General features: G+C 43.2%; 1 protein-coding gene and 1 long non-coding RNA gene across 5 annotated transcripts in view; both read right to left on the bottom strand.

The window, feature by feature from the left end:
- LOC137164307 (uncharacterized) overlaps positions 1-11,653 on the bottom strand; it is a 67,676-nt gene extending 56,023 nt beyond the window's left edge. For 2 of the 4 annotated variants that reach the window (XR_010922992.1, XR_010922991.1), the window contains exon 1: positions 10,890-11,653. This is a non-coding gene — a long non-coding RNA (uncharacterized lncRNA). Of the gene's footprint in view, positions 1-10,751; positions 10,858-10,889 lie in introns of those variants that run through there. The other 2 variants (XR_010922994.1, XR_010922993.1) reach the window with 2 other exon arrangements.
- Positions 11,654-15,752: 4,099 nt separating this feature from the next.
- LOC137164387 (transmembrane protein 247-like) lies at positions 15,753-18,514 on the bottom strand. Its single transcript, XM_067565250.1, has 3 exons — positions 18,437-18,514; positions 17,586-17,921; positions 15,753-15,962 (listed from the first exon to the last, which is right to left on the bottom strand). Exons 1-3 carry the CDS (start codon positions 18,512-18,514, stop codon positions 15,753-15,755), a joined length of 624 nt encoding a protein of 207 aa, XP_067421351.1.
- Between the last annotated feature and the right edge of the window lie 7,100 nt (positions 18,515-25,614).

Here is a 25,614-nt window from a genome sequence, read left to right on the forward strand (position 1 = left end):
GCTAACAGTATTAGACATGGACAAAAACCAAAAATCTAGCTTTCAACTTTGAGTCAAAGATGTGGACCCAGCAAGTCATATCATATGCAAGGCTGGATCCTGAGCTCAGTTATGGCAGCGTCAAATAAAAAAAAATCACTCCAAAAACCAAAAGCAACGGAGTGACATCAACATGAGATAAATTGTTTCTTGGTGACTCCACTGAAAAATTAAAAAAAGTTTTCAGACACAAATTGTTACTTTCAAAGAGCGAAACCATAGAAAGTCTCTTTTAAGGCTCCTAGTTTTTGGAACAATCTATTAAGAAATTAATTTTTTTTTTTTTAAAACAAAATAAGTGCAGCCCTGAAACAGAAATAGCAACATAAGCACTTCTGCTCTGTTAAAAGCAGTTTTCCAACGGCTTCAAACCAATCTGAAATTTTATTCATTAAGGTCCTTTTACACCATCCAGATAGCATAAAGGGACTTTAAAGTGGGCATAAATTATATTTACAACTACTGTAAGTCCCTTTCAGTGTCAAGGGACCTCATAGTGTAAATGAGAAACAGGCCCAATGTATTTATTATATTTTCTCTTTTATTTATATGGTTATATATATTTAGGTTTCCTTTGTCAGCCTAACTAAGCAGACACATTGCCCTGTCTTGGAAACAGACCCTCATTGTAAACTAGCAGACCCCAGCTCCATAAGGTCTGTCCTAAATAAAGGTTTTAATAATAGCCAGCCCGTGCCCTGGAGAGCTATGCAAGGAGGAGGTGTACCATGCACAGATCTCTTCTTTCCCCCATGGAAAGTTGGCTCACTACAATCCTCTACCCCATTCCCTGGACCCCGCAGGGGACTGAGCTGGAGGAAAGCCAGGTGTGGCAGCACTACGCACACGGTGTCCCCACTGTGCCCTTGTAGCTATTCTGGCTTTGATTCTATAAGGGGCTGAGGGGCTCTTAGAAGCGCTGAGTGCCATCACCTCCCAGTGAATGCTTAGCATCTCCAAGAATTGCACAGTGCTTTGGAGGATTGAGTTTCGGGTAGGGAAGGAAATCTACATTAGTAAAGAGGGGGTGCCAAGGCCTCAGAGCCTGCTCCAAGACACAAGGATACCCTTCACTCCTGTAGATCCCCTCTCTAAGGCCCATGCGGTTTGGGAAGTTAATGGCAGTTCTGCCTGTTTAAGGAGAGCCAGATTGGGCCCTTGATAGCAATTTTGAAGAGTGCTGATAAAGAGAACATGCAGCTATGCTATCCCAGCCCCAGTTGTGGAGGTGAAGCATTTAGAGCGTACACTTTAATATCTTCTGTTTATACAGGTTTTGTATACAAAAATAGTAACTAACCCCAGTTCTTTTGGGGCTGGGAATCTGCTCCCGTTTTGACTCAAAGGTCATTTTGGAGTCTGTATGAGTTTACAGTACTGTACAAATATTTGTCAAACACACAGGCTGCTGGTCTTTTCTGAAAGATAAAGATTATGAGGAAAAACTCCACAACTATATGATGAACTTAAAAACAAAGAATGCACATCTGCTGGAGAACAACCGTTTCCTGCTTGCAGAGACTGCCACCTCCTGGAGCACGGAGTTGGAGAGCTCTGATCACAAACGTTTCACCTTCCCTGTAAATTTCCAGTCATAGGCAGCTGAGCTGCAAAGCAACCATAAGACACCTTAGAATTGTTCTATTCTGCTACTTCTGGTAGGTAGAGACACACACTGTTTGCAAAAACATCCCTCCCCAACTGATCTTCTCAGCTTTATAGCAGTACAGAGCTGGATTCCACAGTGACAAATTTTCAAAAGAGCTAAATAAGTTACCAGGTTTCAATATATTGAGTGCTGAATGCCTTTAAAAACCTGCCCGAAGCATCACAATGAGAGCGGCTGGGTGCTAAACATTTTGGACTTTGCTTAGCTAACAACATTGGTGATGAGCTCTTTTGAAAATCTGGCTCCAGTTGCTGGTGCTGAACATTTGGAAATCTGACCTAATGCTGATGTCCCCTGTCCCTCCATTTTCCTTTTATTTACTAAATTGCAGCCTTGTTTGTTGCTCTGTTTTGGATTTTTAAGGTTCCATGTTATTTTTTGTATTTGTTTGGTTCAGTTGTGCAGTGACCCAAGAACTTTGGCAGAGGTGAAGCACTATATATTTAAAAATCTGTTATTTGTACAGCCCTTATCACCAAAGTGTACCAACACCCCACAAACATTAATAATTTATCCCCACAACACCCGGGTGTGTGTGTAGGTGGGGGAGGGGGATGAATTATTTTCCCATCTGTAAAATAAGGATACAAACACTAAGTGATTTGACAGGAATTGAACCCAAGCACCTGAGTGCTAGTTCAGTGCTTTAACCACACAGCCCTCCTTTCCTCTCTTCTGCCCTCGTCCCTGTGATTTATCTGGTACAGGCACCCCTCGCATCCATCACTCTGGGGTGATGGATTGTTCTTTCACTCTCAGATTAACAGGCAGCAAAGGAAATTAGTGGCAGTGCTGGCTAAGTGGGCACCTTGTCTCCTGATGCAGACTCTAGCACCATTACATCAGTCTCATTTTGCCTCACATGGTGTGGGCTACACAAGAGCACTCGCTCTTCATTTCTTATGCTCTTTTGTGAAGATCTTCGTCGTCTTCATTCTGACAGAGGATTTTCTTCACTTGTTTTTCCTGGTAAAAGAAGGTACTCATCCTTTATGTCACCTTTGCAGTCAGCTCTAGGCAGCTGTGACTGATTCTGCTGTGCCACAGTCAGCGAACAGCTTGGCGCCAGCCCATGAGAGAAGCCTCCTATGTGACTGCCCAGAGAAATTATGTCAAGGTTCCCCTCTTCACACTGACCTAGGCTGTCATTTGTCAGACAAACTGTCTTGCAAACCTGACAGACAGGTAGATTCTTCAGAGACTATCTTGACCAGCCCCAGGTGAGTTTTAAGAACACCCTTCTGTGGCTGCAGAAGACCACCTAGCCGTCATCTTCTTCCAGCTGCTATTCCCACCATCAAAATACCTCCAGATGTCTTCTCTGCAGTGAAAGAACAGCAAGAGAAAATACCAGTTCTCAGTCCCTCTCCTGGTGTTTGAGAATTGCAAGGATTATACAAAGGCTTCCAGTGGATCTCTCTGCCTCTTGCTCTGTGTCCAGCGACTGACAGGAAGATATTGAACTTTACAAACCAGGGGTCACTGATCAGTTGGTGACATGCATTGTCTGCACACCAGGAATATCAGGAGAATGAGATTTGGATTCAAACCCCAGCCCCAAACCTTTTCTTGCACTTTTACCTCGAGGCTGGATCCACATCAAAAGAAACCACTATTACAGGTCCAATGTGACAAAGGTCAGGAGAACAAATAATCTTGCTAGATTTCTTCCATCTTGGGTTGAGACCTGAGAGAGAGTCTTAGGGAAACTTTGTGCTTTTCAATCCTAATCGAAGCACTAACCCTGAACATCCACCTTCACCTAATCATAGCCTGAACCCCAGCCTTCTTAACCCCTCTCTGCTACAGTGGCTATCAAATAACATTTAGACAATTCGTTACAGCAGCTCTCCTCCACACTTTTGGCAGAATAAACATTTACCACATTACATGTAATGATACAAAATCTTGAGCCGATAAGCAAAAAGGACAAAGGCTTGTCACGTCCAGCCCCAACTCCAAGTCTTCATTTATGCTATTCTGACACCAGCAAGGCTGAGTGTTCACCATCCAGGAAAAATTCAGAAGATAACCTCTGTCACCAGTGACTTGATACAGAAGTTCTGCATCTCCTTGGTCTTCTTTGTCTGGATGCTGTCCTTACAGCATGGTCAGGTCCAGCATGGAACACGCTGGTTAGAGAGCTTCTTCACTGCATTTATTTGTTGCCCTGGGATAATGAACTTTTTCTTAAGTGTGGACTCTTCTTAGGCATAGTCTGCAGGAACCACAGGAGAAGGCTGACAATGGATATCAGCTGACTGAGCTGGGCAATAACCTTTGGAACACTGGATGGTAAAAACTTCTTTAATCTTCACTTGCCCCAGAGACAGCTGCCACAGTAGGACCAAGATGGGGGTAACAAGAAGCTCTGGTGCTCTTTTAAGCAGAACGCAATCAGAAACAGGCCACGACATGATCCTACGCAGGGCAACATACAGCTGCAGCATCGTCAGATTCAACTGATCCCAAATTCTCGCTGTGGCTTGGCAGGCTCAACCTGAACAACATACCCATGAAGACTGGTCCTTAGTTTATTGTGACCTCGGGGAGTCACTGCATCTCTGTTCTGGATTGTTGCACCGGGCTAGGGAGTCTCATAATACCCCACTATGAGAGGCTGGAAGATAGAAGTACTTGATCAAATTGTTGCTAAACTAGAAGAAAGGACTCCCACGAGATACGGACTGAGTTCCAGGTTTGGGGCAGGAGAATGAGCAGGCAGGCAGGAGAAAGAGAACCTCAGAGTTAGGAACTGACCGATCAACCACACCCCTCATTTGGAACCAGAAGTGCGCAATCAGGCAGCAGCAGAGACCAAAGAAAAATACAGCACAGTGCTGTGTTACATGTAAACTACTAAAAAAAATAAGGGGACTGTTAAAAAAAAAAAAAAAAAAAAAAAGATTTGACAAGGTAAGGAAACTGTTTCTGTGCTTGCTTCATTTAAATTAAAATGATTAAAGCAGCATTTTTCTTCTGCATAGTGAAGTTTCAAAGCTGTATTAAGTCAACCTTCAGCTGTTAACGTCTGAAAAAACAACCAGAACATTTTGTCCATAGTTACCGACATTTCAGAGTTACGAACAACCTACACTCCCGAGGTGTTCATAACTCTGAAGTTCTACTGTGGTGCAGCGGGCCAACAAAGATCAAGCAGAACAGACACTTTATTTTAAACAGAGGAGTGACTCTTCTCCTTCCACTGCCTTTGATGCCTTGGTATTGTCATTGGCGCTCTTCCTCCTCTAGGTGCATTCCACTGACCCTACATAGGCCCTGCTTAAAATGGTTAGCTGATCCCAGGAACGCAGGTGTTTGAGAGGAACCTTCAGTTCCAAATCCAGGAAGTCTCATGGAATCAAGCAGAGTGAGGATGCCTGAGAACATTCCGGTGAATAAAAGAAAGGACTCTAGACAATAGAAATAAAGTGAAACAACTTCTCTAGGCTGGTAGAAATGTACAGCTATCTTCCTTCGTCTCCAACAGATAATGGGCTGTCCCCTGAACCCTCCCAAGGCAGGCTTCAAGCTTACTCGAGGCCAGACAAAAGAATGTTTCTTTAACCCTGTATGACTGGAGCCATTGGTTAAGCCAACCTCACAAATTTCTAATCACCCTCATGCCTAGCCAAGGACAAGTTATTTATTTTGAGGGCTAAGAAAAAGCATCCTATCCTCTCCTAACTCCATCAGGCTAAGCAAGCAATTTGTGTGTCTCAGCTGGTAAGTTTCCATAACAATTTTGCAGCTTTGGTTTAAGCCAGAGACAAATTGTTGCCTGGACTCCACCCTGCTCTCTGCTCCTATTAGATAATATAGCATCTGAAACCATCTTTTAAATGATCTGCTTTAGATAACGTACCATCTTATTTTTAGAGACCTTTGGTTAGAGAGCCAGCCAGGAGACAAAATTCACTCTCTACTGTCAAAGGGTGAGATTTTCAAAGTGTCAAAGGAAGTGAGATGCCCATATCTCACTGAAATGTAATGAGATTTGAGCACCAGCCTTCCTTCGGATCCTCTGGAAATCCCAGTCTATGTGCCTTTTTATATCAAGAGAGAGCCTGTTTTACCACATCTGACCTCTACACGTAATTGGCCATCAGCTTTACACCACTCCTACTTGATTTCTCATTGGAAGCCGCACAGGGTTGAGGAGTAGGGTGAGCGCTGGAGTAAACCCCCGAAGTCAGATTAAACTTTCTGATTTTACATGTAATTGCTATAAAAGGACCCCTGACATTTTTTTAAAGCATACCTAAAACCAAAGCCCCTAGTGACAGAGGGCAGATGTTAGGTAGCGGAGAGAAGACTGTTGAAGATACATCTGAACCCAGTGCAGTGATTCAGAAGCTCCAAAAGAGGGCGCCCTGAGACAAGTCAAATGTTAGCAATGCCCTCTGCCTTTGAATCATTTTTGCGCCCCCCACCCCTTCCACTTTGTACATCTTGGCACTGGACTAGCATCTTTCAGCAGAGCATCCCAGCATAGTTTATCAACACTAATGAATTAACCTTTACCATGCTTGTGAGGTAGGGAAGTATTAGCCCCATTTTACACATGATAAAACATGAGGACAGAGTTCATCAGAGTAGGCCACGGGACTCACATAGACCTCAAGCCAGCAGAGCAGTTCAGCACATGTTTAAGTATGCAAGTGGACCCATAGACCTCAATGGGATTACTCTTAGCTTTAAAGTTAAGCACGTGCTTAAGTCCTTTGCAGAATAAGGGTCAAAGGCAACTACTCAGGTTCTGTGAGACCAAAAGTCAGAGCACTGATAAAGAGAATAGTTACTTTTGTTATACTTTTCTAGACTCTACATAGGTTTCTAAATTAAGCCAGTTAGACCTTAGCAACCCTGCTTTCTCTTTTTCTATCCAAGAATATAAACAACAGGATGGAATAAACCACACTGATTTCCAAACGCCTTGTCTTGTTCATCCTGATACAAATGTTTCCCTAAGACCCATGATAAAATTTGGGCCAAAGTTCAGTCCAAGCTACTCTCTTCTCTGGCCAGTGAATGGGGTAAATGCTAAAAAGTAGCAAGATCTCCCACTAACGCACACCCTGTGCACCCCAAGGTCAATATTTGGATAGCAAACCTCCAGGCTAAACAGCATCTGGCCTGGTATCTGTCTGGATGGGAGTCCTCAATGCTAAGCAGTGCTGAGAAGTCGGTCAGGAGCTCTTTGAGCTAAGCAGTATTGGGCACGGTCTCTGTTTTGACAGGTGAGCAAGGCAGAGCTACAGGGGAGAGTGAAGTGCGCCGGCTCTTCAACATGAGAACATGAAAGGTGAACGTGGTGCTCAGTGCAGCAAGGAGCCACAACAGGGATTCAGAGACAGTGATGGGATATCACAAACATACATTTAAAAAAAAAAAAAAAAAAAAAAAAGCACACAGCCCTCCACGAGCACTGGAGCAATGCATATGAAACCAGTGAAAACCAAGACATATGGGATTATTTCAAACAGGCATCTGAGCAATTGGATGCTTATCCACAGGTATAAGCAACCCCGCCTCTCCCCCAGGCTCCTTGATCCATCCACCGACAGTCATGGCTTTGCCCCTGCAAGGCCTGACTCCCTCTCCACCTTGTTATCTTCTTGGTGGAGAAGCCTGATGGCCTATTATCCAAATCTCGTGGGGCTAGGATGTATGGTAATCCCACTCCCCCATGAGGGGCTGCTCCTCCAGCATCTTTGTGAGGCACCTCATCCTTTTTCTTCTCTCCTACCCCCTTCCAAGAATGGCCTTTTCTTTCCCAGTCCTCTGTAGAGCATCGCCATGGCATCCCATCTTCCCCCACCTCACTCTGGAATGTGCCTCTCGGCTGGGGAGTGGTCCTCAGGGGTCCTTTTACCCCTGCTGTCAGGGGGTGCCCTCTTTTCTGCTCCCCTGGTCTCACCAAGGCCTGTCCACTCACTCCCTTTTAAATTTAAAAATCCCATGCTATATCTCAAGCCCACATAAACCTATGTCCACCGAATATTTTAGCACTTTCCAAACCCCAGGCAAACAGCTACCTCTCTCCCTGCCAATCCCACCAATTTCACTTAAGTTTTTAAAGACATCAGTTAAAAAAAAAAACAAAAAAAACAACACACATTTGAAGGAAGACTAAGAGTGCAAGCATGAGAATGTGTGTCCTACAAGCAGTTAAAAGGAGTGTACTCATTTCTGCCTCATACCAGTAGGGCAGCGGATCTCAAACTTCATTGCAGCGCAACCCCTCTCAGACAACAAAAATTACTACACGACCCCAGGAGGAGGGACTGAGCCCCAGCCTGGGGTGGGGAGACTGAAGTCAAAGCCCGAGGGCTTTGGCTTCAGCCCCAAGTGGTGGGGCTCAGGCTTCCGCATCAGCTCTGGGCCCCAGCAAGTCTGACGCCAGCCCTGGCAACCCCATTACAATGGGGTCCTGACCCACAATTTGAGAACTGCTGCAGTAGGGCCATGAAATAACCCCTCCTTGTTAGCCTAACGGACGATGTAGTTCACATATTTTAAGGCGCTAGCACATGCACTTACTGTTGATACACAGCAGAGAGCAGAGTTGTTATGTTCATAAAGAAAGCGATGAATGCGGGCAAACAAATCAAAAGTCATCACCTCATGCTCAGCTCAAATGGCCAGCTGCATGCAGCTGGAATAGCCCACAGAAGAAAGCAGTCCGAGTCCCAAATATGATATTTGTCTTGAGTTTGCAGCTGCCCCATGACTCCAGGTCATACTGAGCAGAAGACGCAGCGCTTCATCTTGCAAACACTAGAAACATGAGTAACATCACTCCCAGGGATCATCTCAGTGATTTAAATGGACTATTCTCAACATTAGCTACATGGTTGGGTCCCAAAGCAGCACACTCATTGCTACTAATTAGAGATCACCTGATCCCTACACATGCAAACAGTTCCATTGATTTCAGTGGGAGAGAGTTACAAGCTGAGGCCAAAGGGCTGATGAACAGCCACGCAAAACTTTGAAAACCAGGACATCTGAGATTTGTGTGTTTCACTGCAATTCCCAAAACTGGTCAAATGTTGCCATTTTAATTGCAGGGATGGGACCTCTTCTCCTTTCCTCCCCCCCTCCCCACTTTAAACAGGTCCATCTTTAATCTAAAATAATCACATCCATTTTGTGATTATTTACAATGGCAATAACAAAGTAACCTCCCCCACAATGCCCTGCTGCTAAGCAATATTACACTGTACAACTTGGGTCAAAATGCTTTGCTAATTGCATCTTTGTCCAGTGGAATACTGCATTAACAAAGCATGGTGTGAACATCTAGGAGGCGTACAGCTGCAGGAGGTTGATGTAGAAGTGATGTTTGTTTCTGTTCACGCTGCTATAGTATTGAAACAAACTTGATTCTGACACCTAGCATGTACTCTGCCGGATACAGAGGGGCTGATGCAGCCCTGACTGAGATCGGTAGAAAGATTCTCATTTACTTCAGTGCAACTTGGGTCAGGCCCTGGGAGAAGTGCCAGGTGTGTTATGCACTTCAGAAGAATGGGCCAAATCCCAGTCATTGAAAAGCACATTGATACCTCCTCAAGAAGACCAGGGGTTTAAGAAATGGAATGACCATTTTGGCTTGCTCACCTGCACATATGATGCATCGCTTGGTGCACAGAGCTGATGAGCAATGAGCAATCAGCAATCCCCAGGTGTGAAGTGAGAAGGAATGAAAGGAGCTAGCAGTTACAAAAAGGTATTTCTGGCACAGATTAGACTTAACAGGGACACTGTGCACATTTTCACCTTGTTAATGGTTTGAGTTTGTTTTTTTTTTTTTAAAAGAAAAGCCATGCAGACAGCAATTGCCTTTGCAGAGTTATTACCAAATGGGGGGTTTGTTTGTTTAATATTCCTCTCTCCCCCTCCTCCAATAAATAAATATATAAACAGTCTGTGTCAAAAACCTTAACATTAGACAGACAAGCAGCACATCAAAAATGGTCATTCAAAAGCATGTCTATAAACTTCAGTTTCATGATTTGACACATTGGTTACAAACTATTTATGATCAAAATACACACTCACACTCCGGAATTGGGGAAGAAAATTAGCTACCTTGGGATTTAATTGGCAGGGCATCCTCACAATGAGCCTAAGTCCATTGGTTGGCTCACTACTCATGAGAGTGAAGTGATTCACATGTGCAAGTATCTGCAGCATCAGGCCCTAATATTTCTAGCATTGTCTAGGATTGTCTACATTGTGAGAGAGATGCTACCAGACAAATGCTGCTCTCAGTTACCTGAGTGTAAATCAGGAGTAACTCCTGTAGCTTCAATTACACCACTGCAAATGAGAGCACAATCTGGTTCCACATGAGCCACAAATCATAGTGGCATCAGATGAAGTTTAAGCTTGAAGGCAGGATCTAGAACCGTTATGCTCTCTCACAACTACATTTAATTATTTTTAAAAATCCAATTGGTTTAATAACTCTCCTCCCCATCACCCAAATGAGAATGGTTACTTGGAACTTGGGAAAGTTCTTATGCTATGAACAACCACTATCAGTCAGTCATCCACCCCACCCCCACAAGAGCTTGAGGAAGTTCCTATATGATGAGCAAACCATGTTACACACACATCTGCTAAAGAGAGCAGTATTGGCACTTGCACTGTTAACCAGGAGACAGAGAGAAAGCATCCAATCAGGAATAATAAGAACAATAATTTTAGTACTCCCTGCAGTTAAGCAGAGAAATTGCACCTGATCATTCCCTTCAAGCTGTCTGCAAGCAAAGGTTGCTTGCTAAAATATTAGGGAGTAAGAACAAGAAGAGCAGAAGATTGGTCATCTCTATTCTGTTGCCCTCTAAACAAGCCCACAGATCTACTGGGCAGAGAGAGAGATTAGTAGTAGCTGCTAACCAGACTAAAATGAAAAACAATCAAGTGTCACATACATCCCACCAATAGAGACAGGCAAACAGCTTCCTACAACCTATTGCTCCTATAAATCACTTAACTTACAGGGTACAGGAGGTAAACAGGTCACTCTTACCTGTTCTGTACAGAATATACACCACCAGTTAGGAGCCCTGGATCCCTGACTGCACTCAGTCAATCAGTCCTCTCAAAGCTACTAAGTTAAGTGCTTTCCCTCTTTCTCCCCTTGCCTTCCCACGTACGGAACACCTACCTTTGCAGCTTGTTGAAGCCTCCCAAGATAGAGGTAGTAGCAGGTATGCCCTTCTTACCCCTAACAGAGACAGGCTGCAACTGCCTTTCAGCTGTTATTCCTCAGCCAGTTTACATGTCCAATTACTTCTCCTCTATCTTCCCCTAAAAGCTGCTACTGCTAAGGGGTGGAGCTCCTTGTCAGATATATGCTATTTTCAAATGATGCAGACCTCGGAGATGTTCACTGGGTGAGAGGATTACACATGATCTTGCTGAGGTATAGCTATGTCTAGCAGAAGCCTGGTGTCTTTTCAAACCCATGGAATAGACCAGCTAGAAAATGAAACTACTTAAAGAGACACTGTCAGATTAAAACCAGGTGTTTTTTAAAATTAAAATTCCTTGCCTGAGTAATAATAGTTTACATTATTTAAAGGGCAAGATTTTTAAAAATCTGATTTTCTTTCCTCTAATAATGCTGATTGCTTACTTTTGTATTTCACCCCACTGGGACAAATAAAACAGAGAAGTTTCATTTTTGTTCTTAGCTAAACATTCATTCTGGGGTTTACTTGTCCTGGCATGATACTGTGGTGTTTGTGTTGCAAATACTGGAATGTCTACAGCCAGCCACCACCCCTTCAAAAAAAATAAAATAAATAAATTCTGCTACCAGAATTAAGATTACAAAATGGGAACATTTTGACTGGGTTTTGCAAAACTTTGTACATACAAAAGTTCATCTTAAGTTCAAAATGTTTCTTAGGGGACTTGGATTTTCTGCTGTGATGGAGATTGCTCAGACAAACTCCTTGTTAACAGAGCTGGTATTTGAGCCTCATGAAACAGCTCAGCTTTAATTAATAATAATTGAAAACAAACAAAAAAAAAACCTTTCCAGACCATTTTTGGCAAAGAGTGACTTGAAAATGAAATGTTATGTAAATTGATTGCTAAGGTTGAAGTGATCAAGCAGCTGGGCTTCATTACTACAGCAGAAGGCTGGGGAGATGTAAAATCCCTCCCCCCCCACACACAAGCCCATGGTTTCTGAAGCTTCCTGGTTATCACATTTGCCTCTGTGGTGAAAGGTCCCCTGTCCAAAGCTGGCCAGAAAGAGTCACATGCAATCACCTACACACGTTTTAATCCTTAATTAGGCACCTAATTTAGGTCATTTTTTGTGCTTTGCTTCACTATACAGCTTCTGCCTAGAGTAATAATTAAATAGTAAATGATAATAACCTGCCCTATTCCCCTCCTGTCTAGATTCCTGCTACAGATTTAAAGAAATAGCACATATATCCTCACCCCTGAGCCTAGGGCCCAAGCATAATTTTTTCAGGCCCAGTACAAACTTGTAACACGGGCCCCCTCCCGCAATCCCTCATCCCAGACATACAATCTCATGAGCCATAAAAAAAGTTTGAATTCTGAAATTACTGTTACATATTCTACATTTCGGAACAATGACCCCCCCCCCCCCCCTTTGCTATTTTTGTTTAACATAACACCCAGCTTGAGACTCCTACAAGTTTGCTGATTAGTTTGTAACTTTTTGGTCATTATAAAGTTGTTATGTCCTGGCAATGTCTTGATTTTTTATTTTAATGGACCAATGTGACTGCAAACATTTTATAAAGAGGCCAATTAACTGTACAGCTTTATTTTTCTGGCCTTTTTCATTGCAAAATCATGAATTAGCCCCCCAAAGGTATACTCTCAAGAGTTCCAAGAAAGTTACCATGGTGTGGGTCACCAATCAGGTTATCATCTCCTTGGAATGCTGAACTTTGTGAAGCAAGAAATAAGGTAACAGCCAACAATCTTTCCAATATTTCTTTCCATCTAGTAGCTTCTGTTAACATTTGTTTTTGGAATCTCACTGTCCACTCCATGTCCAACTGACAGTGACTGCTGTAATTGCTTCCACTGGCAATAGCAAGTTTTATGTTCAATGTTCTTTTCATGTTCAGGAAGTTTAGTTTATAGTTTATGCCATTTTTTCACAATTGGTGAATACCCTTCATTTTTGCCAGCATACTGCGTTGTTTAAGCCTCCCTTCAGGAAACAGCCAACATGGAAAACAATACAGTGGCTGGTTGGTAGCACAAGGAACTCTGGGGCTGGTAGTTCTTGATCTTGATATGGTAGACCATGTCACAGGGAGAAGCACAAATCTCTCTGTGTCTCAGTCTCAAACTACAAGTCCTAGTTTAACTGCACAAGCACACACTCTCTCTTCTAGAGACGGGCCTGGGCTAGGGATATTGGCTGGTAGAGCTGCCACCGAAAGAGCAGTCGGCGTGCGCAATTTCTTGGCAGATGGCAATAGACAGCAAGCTGCCGCTGAAAGTTAAGTAGCCACACGATGTTGCGGGGGAGGGAAGCACGCCGCGATCTGCCACCGAAATCCCGTTCATTGCGAGATTTCTCGGCGGAGATTAGGACACGGCGGGAAATTCAAATATGGTGGAATAGTCTGACACGCCTGCCCCTGATAAAGATCCTGGGTGCACACCCTAATGAAAATACCGTGGGTGCACACCCTAATGAAATGTGCTGTGGACGCCTATGGATTCAAATTGTGAAATTCTGCCTATTCTTATGCTAAAATAGTGTGAAACCACCAAGGTTCCTGTGGCTTTACCTCAAACCACAAATGCCTGCCCTTGTGTTGGGTACTTGCTGTTGTTAGTGAAGGGGATAGGGTGCTGTGAAGAATTCAAAGACTTAAGTCTATTCTTAGCTGAAGCAGACAGCTATCTCTTCTGATCAGCTTTCTAGCTGCAAGGGACAGAGCAGTCTACATAAGTATGGTTAACCCAGGCAGAGGCACACAAAACAGCATCCTGACAGATATCGAGTATTGGCGAAGCGCAATGATGTGTGCCCATATTATCCAACAAACCTTTTACTCCACAGATGGTGGTTTGGCTATTGCATACAAGACAGTCAGATGCTTGGAGGATTGGTTTCCCCAGCATCAATATAGTGAAAGTGTGCAAAGGAAAGCATGCAAATGATACCGGAAGGCTTTAATGAAGTAGATTATGGTAACAGCGATGCAGAACAAAAGATACCTCATAACGAAAGAGCTCAGTTCCCTCATAATGTGTATGAAGAAGAAGTAATACAGGACAATGCAAGTTGGCTATAGACAGGCAAAGGCCCTGGAGCTCTTCGTCAAACTGTAGGGGAAAACTGTGTGTGACCTTGCATGATTTTGTCCTTGATGCTCTCAGTCACAGACACCTCTGCTCAGCACATCCTAGTCCTTTTTGCCTATCCCACTATATAAGCACCAGCACTGTGACCCACCTTGAGCTGGGGCAGGGACTGTCAATTATGTGTGTTGAGCTAGTTGTGGCCTTTAGGTGCTACCGCAGTATACGTGTGAAATAATAATAAATGCCACTAATTCCTGTTGTTTTATTTTTTATTTGCATTGTGGTAGTGTTTAAGAGACACAGTCATGAACCAGGTGTGTGTCCCGGCACAAACGCAAAACAAAGATGCAGTGCAATTGTCATGTAACCAGACAAATCAATTAGGCATTGCTAGTGTCTCTATTGATGGCAGGGCAGCGCACTGCGGCCTGTGCTTGTTGGTACCCCTCTGATGTTCTTTTCTTCTGGTAAAAGGCCTTATTGCTGCTTCACCCACCCTTATTGCTGCTTCAGATTTCCCCACACTCTGATATTGCCTGGCAACATTCGGACTCAAAGAAGTAACAGGCACCCTAGCTTCACTTTCACCTGCACTTACCTCGCTGAATGGGTCCTGCTGCCACATCTGCTCCATCTTCTCCTGCTGCCACTCTCTTTACTTCTCTTTACGGTTGGTCAACTCTACCTCCCCACTCAATATCAGTTGGTCACACTGGATCCTTGTTTGGCTGCTGGATCTTCCCATTTGCTGAACTCTCCCCCACTGATGTCTAGTCCTGCTCCCAAAAGCCCATTTATAATAGTCATCTGAACCCTCAGATAATTTACAGAATAAAGCCTATGAAGGAAAACTGGAGGGTTAATATAGCTCTCATCACACAAGATTTAGGCACAGAGAATGAAAGAAACTTTGTGATGTTGACGGGTTCCAGAGGGATAGCCGTGTTAGTCTGTTTTCAGCAAAACAACATGAGTTCTGTGGCACCTTAAAGACTAATAAATTGATTTGGGCATAAGCTCTCGTGGGCAGAAACCCACTTTGTCAGATGCAGATGCATGATGGCAGGAGTGTCCTTATGATGCATGATAAAGGTAGTGTAAAAGGAACATACCCAAATTCTGACTAAATGTGTCTGATCTTTCTGTTGGGACTATCTCCTAAATCCTCCCTTATAGATGCTGAGTCTATAGCAATCTCAGCAGTCACCAGACCTTGGCTGCTTATTAGTGAAAATGAGCTACCCATCCTCAAAAGCAACTGCGTGGAACTACAGAGCTTGGCGCATCCCAGCTAGGAACAAGCAAACCCTTTCACTGAGCAAACACCAAGAGTAAATAACCATGTGGGCCCCCTTCCACTCAGCCTCACAGACACAAGGCCCGGAGCTAAGCCACTATCTTCCACCAAGGAGGTGAGACTCAATGCACAAAGACATCTTCCAAAGTGATTTCTTATTACATGTAACTTTATTAGGATAGGTGAATGTGACAGAATTATGCTGAATATGTTAATGGGAGAACATGTAAGTGAACAACGATATTCAGCTACAATATTCAAAAGGAGTAAGTTAAACTTGCATAAGTTAGATGACTGTGTATATGATGATAGTGGAAATGCTTGGTGAAGTGCAGGTGGGATAATGAAAGTGGAGAGCAGGAAAAGCGAGGACAGATCAGCATCTGTTTCAGCTGTAGTGAATATGCTGTTGCTTTAGCAACATTTTTTCTTATTTTTGTAATCCAGGAAAATCTTCTTGAAAATGAAACAGAGCACAATGGCAAAGCAGAACAGGTAGTGCTTTATAACAAAATAGAAAGCCAGTTCCCTGACTGTGTAAATGAGGTGTATAAAGATGAAACAGTACAGAAACAAGGTGTATTGGTTCTGGGGCCGGAGTAGGTCATGGAGTCCTTGGCCAAACTGTGGGAAAAGGAAGAGAGATGCATGACATTGCAAGACCGCATTCTGCACACTACTCTGTACAGATGCCTCTACTCAGCACACCCACTCCTTTTGGTCTGTACTGGATGCTACCATCAGTGTAGCCCATGCTCTGTGTGAGCTCATAGTCACATATTAATTCCTCTTTCAAGAACAAAAAGTTCAATCATCTCCAGATCTGCACGTACACAACCTTTGTATGGGAATGGTGGGGCCTTATGTTAACAAAGGAATTGGCAGTTTCTTCCTTTGATAGAGCCTGGAACAGTGCCAATATACACAGGGCCTGATTCTGATCTCATTTACACTGGTAACTCCATTGGCACTACTGGTGTAAGTGAGATCACGTCGCTCCTACAGTCCTTGTTTCCAAACAATATACACAGAATGAAGGTGCAACAAGTAAATTTAAAATCTCTCTGTGCACCTCACCCAGTGGGGTCCTCGACCATGACGGGGGTTCCTAAGTCTACTGCAGTATAAATAATAAAGCAAACACTTCTATCTATCTTGTGCTAACTAACAGCACAAAGCCTGCAAGAAAAGCTAAAGATACACATACATCTTTCCATAGATGACATAGGAACAGACTGTCTGATACTCCTCTTGCTCGCACCAGTAACCAACTGTTGAAAGTGAGAGGAGAATCAGCACCAGAGACAACAATATTGATCAGGAAAACCCACTCAACTGAGATTTGCAGGTGGTACATCTTCTAAACTTTTCTGCCTCTGTCAAAAAATGATCTCCTTTAGACTGGACACCTATTAACGATGAATCAAATCCTACAAAAGCTGGACTGTGTGATTTCAACAGGGTTACTTCTGTGAGCAAGGGGTTGCAAAATCTGCCCCATCCTCCACATCTTTCTGGGCTTGGTGGCTAGATATCTACCTCCCTTCATAACTGTTTGCTGTGATATACTTGGTTTGGTCATCAAACTGTGCCTCAGGAAATCTCTCAGAAACTATTCTAGCAATAAGTCCTCTTTGACCTGTTCTATTATGGAGGCAGGTAACCCAAGGTGGGCCCTCATCATTTTGATGTTCAGGGTGACAAATATTTTCAGTGCCCCTTGAGTGGCTGAGTAAACACAAACACTAAACAACAACAGCTGAGAGATATGGCATGCCCCCATGTAGATTTGGTGCCCTTTAGTCACTGTCACCCAGGGCAACCATTCTGATCATTTCCCCCTAATGCTGGCCCTGAGATAATTGGTAAAACCATCAGTAAGATCCATTACTCTGTTGTACTCATCATTTGGAAAACATTCCTTCTATGCTTTTCTTAAGCCCATTGAACTTTACCCTATAAACTTAATTTGCGAGTTAAAAGTACTGTAATAGCTCATTTTAATTTTATCACAGTCAGTGCTATCTTGGTTCTTCTTATGGGAGGCAGTATCTTGACATCTCTGTGAGCAACAGTGTGAGCTGTAGGGATCACATTTCTGAGTTTAATGTAAAAACAGGATGAAAATGTTTTTGAATACTCAAAGGAATGAGACTTTATGGAAGTGCGGAAATAGTTCATCATTGAATCTGGGCCCTGAGTTTCCCTCTCTGTCATGCCCAACCCTTTTTTCCCATTCCCACTTACTGATCTGGGAGTTGCCTGTTGGCGTATCTGCTCCATATTCTTCTCATGCTGTCGCTGCTTTTCATTGTCTTCATGTTTGTGTTTCAGCCTAGTCAGTGCAGAATCCCACCTCATCTTCTCCAACTCGAGATCAGAGGTTGTGATGCGCCTGCCGCATGGCTGTTCCAGCTCCTCCAAATTGCTGATCTCACCCACACTGGTGAATCCTTCTGGCTGCAAAGCATCAGATTCTCTCTTTGCCCTGTTCTCCAAATGGACTGCTTGTCTCTTATCATCCAGGCCCTCTGTCATATCATCTGGGATGTATGATGATGTTGGGGTACCTCTGGAAGCATCCTGGTACAATTTGGGAGTAGGTATAAATTTATATTTAAGCTGATATAAGAGATCTGATCAGGCTTTGACGGAACAGATTTGGCCTCATGTACTTAAAACTTTGGACAATGAAATATTCACATACTGACTGACTTGTCCTGTAATATTCACCAGTTTCCTCTAAAAAGGTATTTTGTTGAGCTGGTTGGAAATTTTCTGTTGAATTTTTTTTTTTCAGCAGAAAATACAATTTCTGTAAAATCAACATTTTTCTACAGGTAAATCTAAATGAAGTATTTTGTTGAGGTCAGATGGACCCAAATCAAAACATTTTGGCTCATTGAACCAAATTAAAATGTTTCATTTCACATCAGTTCAATATTAATCTGTGTCAGTCCAAGCTGCTGCCTCGTGGGAGTGGTAGCTCAGACATCCCATGCTCCCATTCTCCTTTAGGGGCTGAGCTCCTTGACTGGGTGACATCTCCCATTATACACCCTGATCTTCCCTCTAGCTGAATTTTCACTTCCACTTACCATCTTCTCATTCTGCTGCTGCTTCTTGTTGTCTTTATACTGTGCTATCTGCACAGTTAGTTCAAACCCTGTTGGCATCTCCTTTAATGCTGTACCAGCTTGATCCGAATACTCCGACCCCTCCAGATTGCTGAGTCGCTCCAAATCAGCTTGTGTCTCCTGGTCTTTAACATGCAGAGACTCCATCTCAACATGGGAGACATCTGATGATGTCAAGGTATCTCTGGGGATGTCCTGGCACAGATTGGAGAAAAGCATAGATGCACTTTTAAGCAAGTGACCCATCAGCAGCCAAGGGATGGATTTTGAAAGGTATGTAAGCACCTACAAATGCAGATACGTGCCTAGTGGGGTTTTCAGAAGAACCTTAGTGCCTAACTCCCACAGAAACCACTGGGAATTAGGCACCTAGGTAATTCTGAAAATCCCACTAGGCACCTATCTGCATCTTTAAGCACCTAATACCTTTAAAAATCTGGCCCCAAATGACTTGCAGGAATGAGGTGGAAATATGACATCATCCTCTTCTACACCAACCAAGAGATTTGGCTGGGCCCCGAAAGGGGATATGCCATTCATCATATGGCATAGCATAAATAACACACTCCCTGGAGCGCTGGGAGGGTAGCTTCTTTTTTCTGGGGATACAATCTCTCCTGGAGACCCCAGAGAATGAAGCAGCCCCTCACTGCCTTCAACAGAGAACAATTGGTCACTAATCAGGGTCACCAGCATCCTTTCAACTGACTCGTTTGAAATAAGAGTTCAACCTGTCTCTTATCCCAAGCCGCACAGGATTTATTTAGACATTTTATTAAGGAGGCATGAGCCACAGGCGTCATCTTTAAAAGACAATTGAGACAGGAACCAAAACTCAGTCTCTAGTGCCCACAGCTGATGAAGAAGATAAGGAAAGTTGAAGAATTACCATAGATGATTCAGGCACAAAAGCGGTGGAGGAGAATAGACAAGACATTAGAGACCCAGGCAGCAGCCCCTCTTTCACAAGTCCCCCATGCAGAAAATTCAACACCAGCTGCTCCGACAGACACACACCATTCAAACCCAAACCAAGCTACTTTTTCTAACTGTCACAGTGATGTCATGAAATGCCACACTCGGCTGACATCATAATTACCCCGTTGCCACAACGTATTACACGCTTGCTGTTGCTAAGGGTCTGAACTGTCACATTACCTGTCCTCCCATGTCCTCATATTATCACTGGTACAAATCTTTGGGTTTGGAGAGCAAGGAAAAGTCCAGGGGTTAAGGCATTAGCCTGGGTCTTGGGACACCCAGGTTCTCTCCCTGCTCTACCACAGACTTGCCTGTGTAACCTTGCACAAGTCACTTACTTTTGCCATGCCTTCGTTCCCCATCTATAAAGTAGGGATGATAGCACTTCACATATTGTGGGCACAAATGCCTTAAAAGAGTGTGAGGTGCTCAGATACTATGATGATGGGAGCCTCATAATTACTTTAAATAAAACACAATTTGTATTCTGTTTTTACTAGCGCATGGGCGAAAGGAGCCTCAGAATTTGGCATGTTTATTATTATTAGCATTTATAAGGCACCTGGCAGCATGGTATCTGTCACTTTTGTGCCATGAAAATAAACTGTGGGCTTGATTCTTCATAGCCCTGTGCCTTGTGTAGTCATTTATACCAAGGCAATGAGAATGTGTCTCATTGGTAGGTGATGTGTGGAGAGCAGGATCATAGAAAGACTTATTAAATTATTGAGACCATCCCTGATGTATCACCTATCCAGTCTATTGTCTGTTTATATCTGGATTTTCAAATCCCAGGCCAGCTGCACCCACCCTGATAGATAGGGTGCATAGAATCCCATCTTTAGTTTTGATTGAGAATTTTCAGCACTGTTTTTAGGTCCTTATTCTGAAGATCTTATTACTGAGGCAGGTGCACAGGCGCTAGGAATTTGGATACTCAGAAGCTGTGCAAATGGAGAAATAGGGAGGAGAGGGGCATGCAGCTAACTGCCAGCTCCAGAAGGTTTATGGAAGTAGCGGGTGCCTTCTCAGTCAATGGTAGAGTGGAATTGTGACATTCCTTGTGCTTTCTGCAGGGAAGTTTCTTGCATCCCTGATGGCCACTGCAGAAATAGCAATACCTTAAATGCTTAATAAGGATACGTTTACTAAAATTCTCAAGATCTCCTCCTACAAAGATCTTCCTATAACTCTTATGGAGGAGTTGACATCTCTCCTCTTCAGGGACCAAGTGCTGTGGTGAACTGGGGGAGAAATCCATTTAATATTATATGTCTATTTTTGCTGAATGGTTGCATTGGCAGATAGGAGACCTGGGATGCTGTTTGCTTGGCAGGCATTACAGTGACACACATGTAGTAAACCTCTCCTCAGCTACTTGCCAAACTGCAACCTCCCTGGCTTACATTTTTGTGGCCAGAGCAAGCGAGGTGCTTAGTAGCCTCAACTCCCAATGGTTTCAGAGGCATCTTGAGTGTGCTCAGCACCTCACTGGATCTTATCCTAGATTTTTTTTTTTATATTGCCTTCCAAACCAGAGAGGAAGCTAAAGTCATTTTCTTCCACCCCCCAAAGTGGAGGTTGCTATTTTCTTCGTCTATTGATCTCTTTTGCTTTGCTTTTCTCTTCTCTTATCTTTCCAAGCCTGCTGTCAGTTTGCCTGCCGCACTGTTAGCATTTAGCTCTGAAGTTATTGACACAGCTTCCAAGAAGATGCTTTCTTTCATTTCCTTCCTTGCTGTAGTTTTTTTCCCCACAGTAGCAAGTGCGCACCGTGGTCTGTACTATTCAGGAGAGCTGCTTACACTGCTGTTTGGGGGTTTTGAGGTTTCACTTTTGACTGCAAAGACTCTCTTTTAAGAGGTGCTTCAAACTGGTGTTTGAGTTTTCTACAGGAGTGTGAGGCTTGTGAATCAGGTGCTGTGTAGCTTTATTTCTCTCTCTGGCCTTGTGCCTAAGTCGTCTAGGTAAAAATTATTCTTCACTTTTCTTCACTTTACTCTCTCTCAGATGTTAAATTGTAAATTACCTCAGGGGAACTAAGATGAGTTTTTTCCATCTAAATCCTTTTTAAAAAAATGAAACCTGTAGCACATGCTTCCTGTGTAATAATTTGTAAATAAATATTGGGTGAACTTCCGACCCCCATTGGAGTCAGTAGGAATTTTGCCATTGACTTCCACAGGGGCCAGGATTTTGTGACAGATGTGGGTTTTTGTATATTTCAAGTATTTTATTATATAGTCTTGTGTTTTAATTTTTGTGCAAACACCCAGAGTAATACTTGGGGGTTTGATAAGAAATCTAAACAAATTAATAAAATGGCAGAGATAGTGACAAACTGGGACAGAGCTCAGAGAAGACCATTAAAAATGGCAGTATTGAGGGGCTGACTTATGGAGAAAGATCTAAATATTTATAGCTTGGCTAAGCAACATGTAAGAGAAGACTGAAAAGTGTGACCATCAAGAGGAAGATGAATTATTTAGGATGGCTCATTGGGGCACAAGTACCTGTGATGCGGGACGACCAGTGTCCCAAATAAAGTGGTGAGAAACTTGGAGCTTTAAGAAGTTGGCTTCACAAAGCAGTAGAAAATTTACTGCAGGGGACTGTTGTGCCCAGGTAGGAGGGATAAACTGGATTCCCTCTTGTCCTTTGCAAATTCTAATTTCTATAATTTTATATCATTCCTATGGGTGCTCAGTTATGCTACACTTTTTTGTTAGTGCTGCATGTTAATAATATCGAATGACAGCTGTCTGTGTATAGTAGGGCCTTTTGGACTCATTTCACTTAAGGTGTATGAAAAAATAATTTACTTATGCTAGAAGTAACTTTGTAGCTTTTTGCTGCTTAGAAATGAATATATATTTTCTCCCAGTCTGTACCAGGATGCTGTTGATGATACCCCAACATTACTACATATTCCCTCTGTCATGACATAAGCCCTGGCCAGTAATGATCAGGAGGCACAACTGAAGACTGTGCCAGAGACAGAGATCATGAATGGTCTTTCACAACCAGAAGTGGTCCTCAAAGGGGGCAAGATCAGCCACCACGAGGAGCAGGAGCTGGCTATTGTCAGACAGGCCCAAGAAGATGATACTTAGTTGGAAAAGATGCAGATAGACTTTGAGTTGACTATACTGAAATACCAACATGTGGAAAATGAAAAGCAATGACAGCATGAGAAAGAGATGGAGCAAGATTGCATCTACAGGCACAATCCAAAGCAGTAGACTGGAGGGAATGGGAGCTGCCCAGTAGCAAATTAGACCAATAACTGAAACTGAATTGGAGAACATATGTCTGGAGTTTGAACTGACCAAGATGAAATATATCGATGAGATACTCTTGGGGGGATTCTGCGCCACTGTGCACATGCAGAATTCATGTCCCACACAGATTTCTTTGCTTCCCCGGCTCCATGCCATGGCTCCTGCATGGCAGTGGGGAAAACGCCTGGCTAAAACACAGCTCAGCGCCAGAGGGGAAAAAGGAGGGGTTCAGGAAATCTGATGAACAGACCCCACCTCCAGAGAAGAGAGCTGGGGAGACTCCTAGTTAAAGATAAAGTGAGGGGATAAGTCATACAGCCTAGTTACAGACAGGAGAGCTAGAGATTGCTGCTTATGGAAGGACTGAAAGGAGTAACCCAGAGTAGGAAGTGGGAAAGCTTCCAGGAAAGAAGAGTCTCCTACATTTGTTTATGGCTCTTGTTACTAAATGAGATCCTTGGAAAATGGGTGCTATTTGATTAAATAAGGACTGTCTGGACTTTTTATACCCTAAGTGAAGGGATGTGAGGCAGGGGTCACCAAAGTGGGGGACACACCACGGTGATCACCATCACAGAGCCCAGCATATAGTTTAAAAAAGGCACAGCTGTCAACATGTCCCTTATAATATAAGGCAAGAGGGTGTCCCAAACTGGGAGTATTCAGATGGACTGAAGGCTTGTAAGGCTTTTCAGGGAGAATGGTCTATTCTACTACAGCATGTGTCCCAGAAAGATAGGAAGAATTAGAAAGTTAACGAATACCTAGTAGTAAAAAGTAACTGTAATTGCTAGAAGTGCTCTTGATATTAAATTAGCTGGCCATGGAGAGAATAAAATAATCTGTTATTCTAGCATCAAACATAATTAGTTTTGCCTTGGTGTTTACAGACATGTAGCTAAATGGCACCAGATGTCTCTGCACTGCCAAGGGCTTGAAAAGTCAGGTTAGAGCAAGATTGCAAGGGAACCCTTAGCCCTTAGAAGAACCTAGGTATTAGAAGGCTCAAAAGGCTACCATAAATCCACTGATGACAGTAGCACATTATTTTACAAGACTGTGACTTTATACTGTGCACTAGCAGAAAAGGAGCCATTTACACTATTTTTATTGGCTAGGTTTTCCTAACCTCTCTTGACTCTGTTCCTAAATCTTCCTTAATAAGTATCATACTGATACTTTAGATTGTTTTATTGTGTCCATATATTTTTGTGGATACCTATGTACTGAGAGTTAGCACCGGGTAATGAGTGTGATTTTTATGACCACAAAAAGGAGTTAGGTATGTAGGCAGAGGCATACCTTGTGGTGTGTCTCGTGCTGGCCAGGGTGCCTTGGGGGTGCATGCTAGGTCCACATTGCTGTTGCTTTGAAGAAGAGCGACAGGCATTTCTGCTTAGCATATGGCAGCCAGGCACATCCCTTTGATTATACCATGCTCTCTTGGGGATGTGGCACGTAGCCTTCCTAGGCTAGGTCTAACACTCAGAGTTTTGTCACAGCTATGCTGGTCACAGGTATGAAAAAAAATCACACATCTCATCGTCATAGCTATACCAGCAAACTCCCCTCATGTAGAAGCAGCTTATACCAGCAAGAGAGTTCATTGTCAGTATAGTGTGCTGTTAAGGGAAGTGGTTTAACTGTGTTGGCAACTCTTGCTGGTCTAAGCTGTGTCTCTCCTAGGGAACTTTGTCAGTTTAGCTATACTGGCAAAGCCTTTGTAATGTTGAGTAGCTTCCTGGGTCCTCTTGAAATCGAAGGTGAGAAACTGTCTTGTTGTTTATGCACAAAAGAAGTTCCCTGTGTTTATTGGGGTACTTATATGGTCCTCATCTCCATAGGTTGTGAGGCACTCAAATACATGAATGATTATCTTCACAACACACCTGGGAGGTATTATCCCCATTTTATAGTTGGGGAACTGAGGCACAGGATGGAATAAATGACTTACCCAAGTCTGCAGTTGAGCCAAGAATTGAAGCCAGGTCTTTTGAGGCCTACTCCTGTGCCCTATCCACTAAGCCATCCTTCTACCCCTAGGTGGCCATGTGCCGAACACTGCAGCAGACAGCAAGGTCTATCTTTAAAAAATAACCCAAAACCTGTATTGTCTCTCTCCTGTATATGCAATACTTTGTAAATAAAGCTTGTGGGCTCAACTCAGTAAACGTTGCTGATGGCAAGGAGATGAACACTTCAAGAGCACACATGAGCAGTGACTAAGCATGCACAGTGCCCAAAGCCAATATTCCCTGCTTCGCCACCCCATTAATGGTAGCACTGCCTCTCTTATTTTCCAGCTCTTCAGTAGAGCTAAAGAATATTTTAAAGTCTCTCAGCATATTCCTAGCAATTTGTGCTGCATTGTTCCTTTCTATACTTTGATGAGTGCACTGGGCATGCATGTGAATTTCCTGAAACTAAGCACAAGTCTCATGAGTGCACATTATGGCGACAGACAAGAATGACTGGGGTGTGCTGAGAAGAGGTGGCTGAATGTTGCAATGTAACTCCACAGTTAGCTTGAGGAACCTAGGACTTACTTCTGCCTCAGCATTTGGGAGCCTCCTTTCTACATTGTGGTTTATCAATGTCCATATTCTTTACACAGCAGGAGAACAGCTCTTCCATTTTTTTATGACATTTTGCTCTGCATTGTTATTAGCATATTTATTTAATTGCCACATTCTGGTGTCTATATGTCCTATGTTTTCCTTTGAGAGGTCTGCATCTGTCATGATGCACAGAATGGGGAATCAAACTATGAATATTTCTGGGACCCAAGAGCTAAACTAAGGTTTCAGGAGTAAAGGCTTGGTGGGAATGATATGGGTATCATTTGACCTCGCTGTACCAGGAGACACAAAAGACCTC

Source organism: Emydura macquarii, unplaced genomic scaffold (genome assembly GCF_026122565.2).
Source record: "Emydura macquarii macquarii isolate MOO-44397 ecotype Brisbane River unplaced genomic scaffold, CSIRO-AGI_Emac_v2 contig_2676, whole genome shotgun sequence".
In the NCBI taxonomy this organism is placed as follows: Eukaryota; Metazoa; Chordata; order Testudines; family Chelidae; genus Emydura; species Emydura macquarii.